The sequence below is a fragment of the Parasteatoda tepidariorum genome, chromosome 10 (assembly GCF_043381705.1).
Source record: "Parasteatoda tepidariorum isolate YZ-2023 chromosome 10, CAS_Ptep_4.0, whole genome shotgun sequence".
NCBI lineage: Eukaryota > Metazoa > Arthropoda > Arachnida > Araneae > Theridiidae > Parasteatoda > Parasteatoda tepidariorum.
The window spans coordinates 13835175-13846730 of NC_092213.1; the positions used below are offsets into that span (position 1 = coordinate 13835175).

General features: G+C 27.6%; 1 protein-coding gene across 1 annotated transcript; it reads right to left on the reverse strand.

The window, feature by feature from the left end:
• Positions 1-166: 166 nt before the first annotated feature.
• Positions 167-11162, reverse strand: LOC107437367 (dyskerin pseudouridine synthase 1 Nop60B; the record flags this gene model as incomplete). Its single annotated transcript, XM_043048329.2, is given in 11 exon segments — positions 167-242; positions 360-460; positions 1501-1619; positions 2734-2854; positions 3127-3270; positions 5075-5205; positions 6038-6164; positions 6334-6675; positions 7392-7478; positions 9236-9288; positions 10901-11162. Coding segments are annotated over 11 exon segments (1335 nt in total), but the record flags the coding sequence as incomplete, so codon positions are not given.
• Between the last annotated feature and the right edge of the window lie 394 nt (positions 11163-11556).

Below are 11556 nucleotides of genomic sequence, written 5' to 3' on the forward strand. Positions count from 1 at the left end.
TTTAAAAACCACTAAATTTTAAAAAGTTGTCTTCTCTTAAAGTAATATACACAGTTAAATCAAATATTAACACATATCACGAAGAATAATGAAAACTGAGAACCAAAGTAAAATAACTGACAGAAAAAACAGTGTCTACATCCTCTTTTAATAAAAGATCAATTACCTTCATAGGAGTGGACGTTTCAACTTTGACTTCTCGAATTTTTGCAACAGGCGTAGCAACTTCACTTTTGACTTTACTGTAAAAAAAAGAAAGCATTGAAAAACAAGAAATGCTTGAAGCACAATATAAAATTATAAAATACTGCAATCATTTCAGTTCAAAGCAAAATAAATAAAACAACAAGGATACTTACACATCACTATATACTGAACTCCAATCAGCAGGAGTATTTTCATTTGGCTTACCATACTTGTCTAACAAGCCATCCTTTACCATTTTTTTCTTTAAGGTGGCCTAAGAAACAACACAGTATTAAGCTATACAAATAATAGAATAGACTTTGTTATACACAGAGGTTTACTTAATATACTTGTATCTTAATATACATGCATGTTTTGTATTTAACATAATATTTTGAATAGGATTTATAATTAAATTACATACCAATGGAGAATACCAACCATTATAGTAACTAATTTAAGGTGTTGGATTTTCAAAATCTCGTGAATAAAAAATTGCAATATCAGATTTAAAAAATGGGCGAATACGAATTGTGACCCTGTATTTTAAATTCGCATGAATGCTTCATGGTTCCCACTCAATTTCAGAAAATAAATTCTTGGACTTTTCCAGGTATATTAGGTAAATTTCAATAGAAATCCATACCATATTTTATCTACACAACATATAATGGAATGAGAAGAGAAACATGGAAAAGATACACGAAAAAGAGGAATAACTTGAATCTCTACAACTGATTACTGTTATTGACAATTCTAAGACTAGTTATTTTCAAAGCACAAGGTTCTTTTGTAAAAAATTGCAACTTTCCCTGTTTTTAAAGAGTCAAAATAAAATTCCCTGACCATTCCAGGTTTTTTCTGTTCTTCCTGGACCCTGGGATTGATATGCTTTGATGGGTGTGAAATCTATTCATTGAACTTGATCCTGCATTAGTAGTTCAACAGCTGCAAATCATGGCTCATGTTTTCTCTTCCGTTTATGAATGCCTCACCATTATCATCCTTTAAATGCTCCTATTTACATGGGTATTGCACTTGAAGTTGCAATGTTTAAATCTAAACCCATTATTTGATTAATTGTGAACAGCTAGGCTACAAACTTGAATGTTTGCTAGTATGTTGCTCTCAAAACAGCTCCACCAATATGAATTTATATTCAACTCTAAATTATATGTTGCGTCAAAATAAATAAATAAATAAAAGAAAAGCAGATTATCCAACCATGGATAATTGGGAGCTTATGGTATAAAATATGCAATAGACGATAATAGAAAAAATTAAGTTCTAGAAGAAAAAAAAAGGTATACATACTGTGGGTCCTAACCCCCATTTTCGTGGATATGTGTCTCGTTCCATTACAACTCTTTTGAGTTTTGCAATGACTCCATGATTGCAACTTGCAATAGTGGATGTGGTCATTAATGCAATACCTAAAAAATAAAGTAAAATTAAAAACCTATTTTTAACAGAATTTAAAATGTGTGCAGCTCATTTATAATTAGATAGCTCAGATTATTGCTTAGAATTATGAATTAATTACGAAAGAAAAAAACTGAATAAAAAAATTAGCTCTACAACTATGAAGTAATCACTGCTAATCTAAATAACAATTTACCTATGAGACACTTTAGAATGTTTTGGGAAATAGGACGTAACCATAGCAGATTAACATCAAAGATTAATGGATTGTTTATCACTTATCAATATAGCCGAAATTGCTAATAATGAGAGTGAAGTGACTAGTAAAAAATGGCACCCAGAAAATATTGTAGAAATTTATACATATTTTCTAAGATATAAACAAAATACCGTTCTTTTCTCCTTTTCTGTAGAACATAAAAAAAGTTATTTCATTTGATTTGAACTACCTTATTGTTTCTTTTTTTGGGTAATTAACCATAACTTCAGATAAGAGACTCAACATTTGAAAGAAAGAAGTTCAGGTGCTTTTAAAAACATTAATGTTTCTGCTGAATTTATAACACACTAATTTTCAGCTGTCTTTAAAGGGTTTTTAGCTAAATTGGAATGGTGGAAATTTTACGAATCACAAAAATATTGCTTGGTCAAATTGGGGTTAGCTCGTTAAAAGTAAACTATGCTACAAGACTTAACATTGAACCAACCAAAAATTTAAGATGTGTTCATTAAATCCAAATTCTTGTTAAATCAAGACTCATTATAAGAGATTTCTCTGAATTTCTCTTAAGCTATGCTGATTTGTTCAACAAATGTAAAGGAAATGATTTCTTGAACCTATGGGTACTGTGTCATATAACTTACTAGATAGATTATATAAATAAACACATAACTAAAAATGAACGTAAAATTGAAAGTGCAAAAATGCACTGTAATAATAAAAACAAAAATAATACATAAATAATAATTTTTTTTTTAAAAAAAAGCACAAATAAAATACAGCTCTAACCCCAAAATATTTAAACAACTTAAGGCTGAAGAGAAAAGAATCCCTTCAAACCAGACAGCAGTTTTGTGTACTATATGAAGCCAATACAGCAGGGAAAAGAGCCATATTAGTCTTACCCAAAGCGATAGCTTCACCTTTAACTGTCATAATTACTATTTCTTGGTTCAATTCAATGTTGTCTTCATACCTAAGAACACCAGGCAACATCACTTTTGCACCGTAACAGATAGCATTTACCTAAAATAAAAATGATAAAATCAATGCAGCAATGTTCAAAAGCTCAGTTAAAAAAAAAAAAAAAAAAAAAAAAAAAAAAANTCAGGTAAAAAAAAAAAAAAAAAAACTTTCTTTCACTTTTTACTAATATCTCTTCAAATACACTAATATAATTTAATAATTATAAAATAATATCATTATTAAAATAATTATACCTAGCTCATATTAGTAAAATTTTAATGAGATAATAAAACATTTATGAAAACTATTAGATTAAAGATTTAGTTACTCACGGCAGAATCTTTCACAATAACTCTTTTATGGGTCACAAGCAATCCCTCAAGTGGTTGAATAACTCTTCGTAGATAAGATTCATCTTTGTGGTTATTGTACACATACATGGCATCTAAAACATCATGCATTGTGTATAGACTTTGCTGGAAAAGATGCAAAACACCTATTTTTAATTTATGTACATTGTGTATTTAAATTATGTACAGTGCATTCATGAATAACTTATGATCTAATGTTTGGATCCTCATGTTCTAGGACTAAAACTCAAAAGGCTCAAGAGGGTAATTTTTAATATGGAAACTAGTAAGCGCAGACATTTTAAATTACGAAATCAGACACAAAAATGTACTTTCTCTGAATGAACATAGTTCTTTCTCTCTCGATGAATTTGGATTATATAAGGGGCAGCTGCTATCTAGGAAATATAGTTCCAATCGTCTGAACAGGAGAGTGCCCCAAAAATTGGACTTTTTAATGTCAATTTTACTTCATCAGTATTTCGTTATGAAGAGATTGAAGAAATTTGGAAGTGAGCTGAAAATTTTTCGTACTCAGTTACAAAATTCGTTTATTCAAACATAATTCTAAGGAAGAAAAAAAAAATTGCGGTAAATATTTATTATGATGATCATTTATAATGGTTGAAAAAATGTTTGAATTGTAAGGTATAAAATTTTTGGGTCATTTCAAAAAATATAATTTTACACAGCAATTACACAAAATTTGACCACAATCAGTCGAATAGTTCCTGAGAAAACAAATTCTAAATATCTAACTTGTTTGGAATTCCATTATATCAATTACACAAATAGTTAATAATTATATAAATAGTGTATAAATAAATGATTCAATTATATAAACAGTGAATCTCGGGCAAATCTTTATGGATAAAACAAAGCTCTTAACCACATTAACTATTACTAAGCATTATTGAAGCAAAAATTAACAAATATATCTGTTTGTATTAACAGTGTTCTCAATCTTTTATCAAAGCAAAAATTACACACCTTTTTAAACAATTAAGGATAGTTAAAGAAGCATAATTATTTATCATCAAATACACTTATACCCTCAGTGACAGAGTGGATTACTTACTTAAAAAAAAACAATTTCATTGTATTGCAAGTACTAATAGAATTGTATTTATCATGGAACTATTTACTTTTTAATACAAGTGAAAATTTTTAAAAAAATGTTACTACTTTATCACACACATTTATTTAATTCATTACAATTTTTAGAATTTTCTTCTTCTTCTTTTTTTTTTTTAGTGGCCAGTGGGAGGATAAGAGCTCACTTATAAGAGTGACTTAAGGACTGTGGGAACTCATTTTCAGCCTCCCATTTCTCTCCAACTTATATTCTAGTTTGTTTAAACTCATTGTGGATGCAAGAAATGTTACATTTAATCTGTTCAGCGACAAAAATACTAGAGTTTTATAAAATATAGAAAGTAATCACTGGGTAATGATTTGACATGATTATATAAGCTGCATTATTTTAATTAAAATATTACGATGTTATACGTATCAGATATCAGTAACATCAGATATGATGTTATACGTATTCATTCTAGACATTTACGTACCTGCCAACATTGGAAATATCGGAGATTTTACGATCGACATTTTTTAGAGTGGAATACGACTACTTAATATACGAAATATTTTTAAAACCATTATTTATAATTACTTAAACTATAAACATTCAACATACTGCAGTGCTGGCTATAGCACTATCTGTTGAGGATTAAGAGAAGTATTTTTGCCATCAGTGGATATTTTATTAAAATTTTTTTTCTTTCTTTTTCAAATTTGAGAATATATGGGTAAACAGGAGACTTGGCAGGTATGCATTTAACGGACTCAAAAAGTTTAAAAAGATTTATAGAACAATTCAATATCAGTGTCTTTAATATATGGTTTCAATGCATAACTTAATCATTACCTTTTCACTTTGAATACCAGAACGAACTCTTCTTAGTTCTTGCATCTGACCACCAACACCTAAGGCCAAGCCCAAATGAACACACATGGTCCTCACATAGGTACCTGCTTCACAGCTCACCCAAAATATACCTGTACATTAAATTACACACAATATTTATTAGGTGCTAATTTATATAAAATAACATCAAGTAGGAAACATAACGATTAACAATAAATACATCTCAGCTTCAACAAATTATATAGTCTAAGTTGTGTTATTTTTTTATTTATCTAAACAGATATTCCTGACTTAATCACACAAATTTTTTTAATCTTCATTGAAAAGTTGCAGGGACCTTAAGAATAAAGCTAGGATTCAACAATTATGCATACATTTTTAACAATTGCTCGATTCAAGCTTTTCTTTTGTACTAAACCTTAACATATAGCTTCGTTGAGTTACAATAAAAGGTTTCTTGAAACATATGAATCTAGGATTTGAAAATTGAAGATAGAATTTTTATTATTATAACAGTCATATAATTCTCTAAGGTACAATTCTTCACAATTATTACCCTTACTATTAAATGAATGATAATTGAAATAACAAACCGAAATTTACAGTTGATTTTTTCTAAAAAATTGCGTAAATTTTAAGAACCTAAAATTTAACAATTATACAAAAAAATTTCACTATTTTACAATCCAATAAATATATATATATTTTTAACAAAACCTTTACAATTTTAATGGATTGTAACCAAAATCAATCTATAGGTACTATTGAATTTTTTACAATAATAATCGAATTAACAAATCTAAACTTATACGACTAAACAATTATATAAAAAAATTTCTGTAACAAAGCTCTTCAACCTTCATCGAAACTATAATAAATATTTATTATAGTATATTAAATATACTATAAAAAATATTTATAATTTAAATTAAAAAAATAATTTTTAAAAAGAAACTAACAAACCTAAATTTTTTTCCATATCAAACTCATACAGCTTAACTTCATAAATTGTCCTTATACGCAATTGTCTTTTAACAGCAGAAATGAGAGGTGGTCTTTGAAACAAAGCTCCAGTCAACAATTCAAGACCCTAAACGAATTCAAAACTTTTTTCATGAAACAAATAAACTATGTATTTAATTTTCAAAGATTAGAACAAATAGTATTTTCATAAATAATTCAGGAAAGACAAAAAATTTAATGAATATGCAAATAAGTATATCCATTGAACAATAATGGGATTGGATAAATCACAATACCTTGCTAACTTTAACAGGATCTTCAACAGAATTATGCAACTTGAAAATGGCAACATACTCCTTTCCCGCACCTTGCTGTGACTTAACAAGACGAGTGGCCCTACCAATACAAACAACCAGGCACCCAGTAACTTTTGGGTCAAGGGTACCACTGTGACCAGTTTTTGGAACTTCTAATATTCGCTTTAACCATGCCACAACTTCATGTGATGATGGATTGGAAGGTTTGTCCAAATTAATAAAACCTGACGTAATATAGTCACGGATTTCTCTCTGAAGAGGTGAACATCCACTTGGAATAGGTGTGTAGTGATTAGTCCTGACATTTAATCTGTCAACATTCTGAAATAAAAATTATAAGAAACAGAGAAAAAAAAATTAATATATTTCAGCCAGGATAAATAATTAAAATAGACATATCTGAATAAATATACACCATATAAAAACCATTAAAATTTGTAGAGGAAACTGCACTACCATCTACTCAATAGTATAACTATTATAAAAAATCCAGGATTGTTAAAAATCAAGTTTTCTTATTGTTAAAAATATTTAATAATTATAAACTAATTTTTAATCATAATTTAATCACTAAAAATCAAATCACAATTATTTTTATACAAGCACAACACCATCATTAATTGTAAAGAGGGAGAGTTAATTTTTCATTTAGACATATAATAAACTGAAGATTATCTTTGACCAGAAAATATTAAAAAAGAAAAGAAATAATTATTCTATATTACTCCAAATAGAAAAAGCGTTTTAAAAAGTTTAACAGACTTATTAAGAATTAACAGACTTATCGGGAATTAATATAATATATATGAGACAGTAATTAATTTAGTTTTAAATGATAATATTTTAATTATCATTACTAGATCTCTTGCGAGGTTATTAAAAGAAATAGAAATTTGCAACAGGGAAAAAATTAATATATTTACGATTCATAGCATTTAGAGGATTACAGGGTAATATAAATAAGACAAATAAGAAAAATGATAATTGGAAACAAATAATAATCTATGAAAAACAATAAGCAAGCAGTTAAATATTACCTTTAACAGTAATGGCCAATCACAACTGTTTAATGTGGCTGGCTTTTCAGAGGGAGAAAGCATAAAATTTTCTTCGCATTGTATTTCCTAAAACAGATTTAAAATTATAATTTCATTTTTTAAATATCAATAAAAAACAGTTTCAAACTGCACATAAGGCCATTTTAAATTGTGTAAAAAAAATTTTTTTAGAGAAAGCATTTAAAGGTTTAAAGCATATTAATACAAGATGGAAATATATTTTTTAAATTAACAACTCTTTATCTTCTCAAAATAACATTTTATTAAAATCAAAAAGAAATCGCTTTATTAAAATCAAATCATTTTTCTGACTTTATTGATTTTATTCAGCACAACACTTTAACAACAAATGAAGCCGATTAAAAAACAACAGAGATCTTTTGCAATAGCTACATTAATAAATAGTTATTTTTCATCCCTCATATTTAGTGCTCTGGATTCTGAAATAACTAGCATAATTGATTAAAGGATATCTAACTTTCTTCGCTAAGGTGAGTAAGCATGTCTCATCTTTTATTATTATTAACATTAATTGCTTTTGAGCAAACCGGAATATATATTATAAGAAATCAATAGGATTTTGATCCTATTATAATCATGTAATAGGATCAAAATAAGTGACAATGAGAAATTAATTTGAAAATGTAGGATTACCAATTCAGCTATATATGAAGGTTTAACAGCAACTCTAAAAGTCTTTTAGATAATTGAAGATTAAACTGATGTCTCTACTTCTTTTATTATTATTAACATTAATTGCTTTTGAGCAAACCGGAATATATATCATATGAAATCAATAGGAATAAAATCAATACGATTTTGATCCTATTATAATCCAAAGGATCAAAATTAGAGACAATGAGAAATTAATTTGAAAATGTAGGATTACCAATTCAGCTATATACATATGAAGGTTTAACAGCAACACTAAAAGTCTTTTAGATAAAATAAGTAATTATGTCAAAAAGAATTTCACAAATTATAAAACAAACATATAATAACTATTAAACCATCCAAATTTTTCACAACCTGAATAGCATAAATTTTTTTTACAGAAAAATCAAGTTAAAAATGTTTTTAGAACTAGGCCCATTTTTACATTTTTAACTACTCTCAAATCTACATAAAATTGAATATTTAATATATATATATGTACACACATAACTACTGAATATAAAAAAAGATTAACCTGATAAAAAAATACATTTTAGAGTTAAAAAAGACTTGAAGTTTTAAAATTAAGCAACACATTAAATACATTTTATAGTATAATACAACAGTGAAAAGAAATGACTATAGAATGAATCAAGTAATTTACAAACTTAATACAAAATAAGAGGGATAAAAAATAATAATACTCCAAGAGTCTTGGACTTCTTTTTCTTCTTCTTTTCAGGAGTTTTGCNAAAAAGAATTTCACAAATTATAAAACATATAATAACTTTTAAACCATCCAAATTTTTCACAACCTGAATAGCACAAATTTTTTTTATAGAAAAATCAAGTTAAAAATGTTTTTAGAACTAGGCCCATTCCGAAATACTCCTAACAACTGCACCCGGAACATTTTTAACTACTCTCAAATCTACATAAAATTGAATATTTCATATATATATGTACACACATAACTACTGAATATAAAGAAAGATTAACCTGATAAAAAAAATACATTTTAGAATTAAAAAAGACTTGAAGTTTTAAAATTAAGCAACACATTAAATACATTTTATAGTATAATACAACAATGAAAAGAAATGACTATAGAACGAATCAAGTTATTTACAAACTTAATACAAAATAAGAGGGATAAAAAATAATAATACTCCAAGAGTCTTTGACTTCTTTTTCTTCTTCTTTTCAGGAGTTTTGCTAGTATCTAAAGAAAGAATTCAAAAGTCAACAATTTAAAATTCTAAATTAAATGTATAGACATTTTGACTTATAAATTTAGAATCACTAAAATTTGTTTTAATTAAGATGTATTTTCATCTTAAAATTTAGCAAAAATATATAAATATTTCTTTTGCTAAAATTAAGATATTTTAAATTTAATACTGCAAATTTATGAATACTTATTAAATAGAATTAATAGGTTTAATCAAAATTCAATTTCATAGTGATTCACACAATCCCAAAAAGCAAAAAAACTTGGACCCTCATTGGGCTAATATTCACGAATCTTGTCTCTATAATTATTCAAAGAGCCGTTATTTTTCCAACATTGGCCTTATATAGAATTTTTCGATTCATCCGATATTTTACAGCCACTTTACAACCAATATCAGTTTTTTATAGAATTGTCAGATTCTCTGATATTTTATAACCATTATTTAGCAAATATAGGTTCTATATTGGCCAATGTAGGCTATTCTAGGACCAATATTAAAAAATCTAGGGATCCTGATATTGGTTCTTTGATGCATGTTCTTATAAGACCCATATTGAGACCAACTGGGGACAAGGTAAAATTGTTACTAAGGACATTTTATCTATAATCCATACCATATTTTATTTATACCATGCAATTTTCCATCAGAAAACTTTTTTAAAATTATTAAGGTCAAATATTAGTTTTGTGAGCATTAGAATGAAAATGGAAAAGTTTCACTATAAAGAGAAATTTAAAAAATAATTACAATAGAATTAATTAACTCAATATCAATAACTTATTACTATTACATACAAATCTAAGACTGGTTATTTTCCAGGTATTATACAGGAATTTACTAGATTTTTTTAAAAAAAATTTCAAGGTTCCCTGATTTTCAGAGTTAAAATAAAATTTTCTGACAATTTCAGGCTTTCCCTGACCTGATATGCTGAGGGAAAATCTCATTAGAACAAGCATTCATATTTGGAGTGAAAAATTTTCATTCTTTTTTTTTTTGTCACGCATATTGAACAGCACATCTAAATTTCAAATTAGTTTTGAAGTAATTCTTTGTAAATGGAGTTTATTTTAATTGTACCAACTAACTGTTGAAAATGAATAATTTTTGCAACCATCTAGTCTAACGCTTTTAAAAGCTGTTCAGCTCATCTTATTGTCTCAAACATCTCATAAAACTTTAAGTTCCGTTTCAGAAAAAAATCAAATGCACGATTGGATTTGCTTATTTCATAAAAGCATTTTCTTTATTTTAGAGACATAAGTTATATAACATGTAAAAATAAATATTTTACATATTTAATAGTTATAGCATGTTTATTAAATCTAAAATAAAATGTGAAAAAAATGGAGCTATGCATAATAAACATTCGAAAATTCATGAAGGAAAGAGTAAACACGATCTAAGAATGAATGCAATTTTACATGCAAATTAAAAGTAGAAAAGGCAATTACATTGATTGTAAATTTTTATTGATATATTTTAAGATATTAAAACCTTTAAGGACATCAACGTGGGAATAAGTTGATTGTCGTATAGGCAAGTTATCAGATACATATATTACAATATAAAATACAAATAATGTAAAATAAAGTTAACCTGGATCCATTCCTAAAACGTCAGAAGCCTGCATATTTATAATAATATATAATAACTAATTTTCTTAACTATGTAAACACCGGCTACATTACTTTAACAACAGAGACCACATGTAATAACTAAAACAAAGATAGCGATTAATCGATTTGGATGAGACCCCCTGGAAGTTTTATTTCAGCGGTGGCCCATCGAAAAGAAGGCCGTTTTCACTGCACGTGAGAAGAAGAATTTGGACCTTCACTGCATTCAAAGATCCAAGACGTGTGTGCGATTCTTTGGAAGCCACAGATAAATAAGCATTCTCACAATTGTCGCACCTCCAATCACCATCGAAAAAATAGAAGAACGTGATTCTAGAGCTTTTTGCGGGAGAGAGTTTCTCTCTAATCAAATTTTCATATCAGCTCAATCGCGTTCACCCCGACGTAGCATTCCTACTGTATACGATTCGCATATGCGATCGTACGTCAATGCGATTCACGCATGCACGAGTGGCACGTTTTGAATGTCATTTCTAAACATTTGCATGCTCGTCTAGGATAATCGCATAAACTAAGGCTACTATACTAGGATAGTCTAATTCAGGGGCTCTACCATAAATGCTTCCTAAGAGTTTCGTACAATCACGTGGATGGTATTTTCTCACTAAAGAGTGC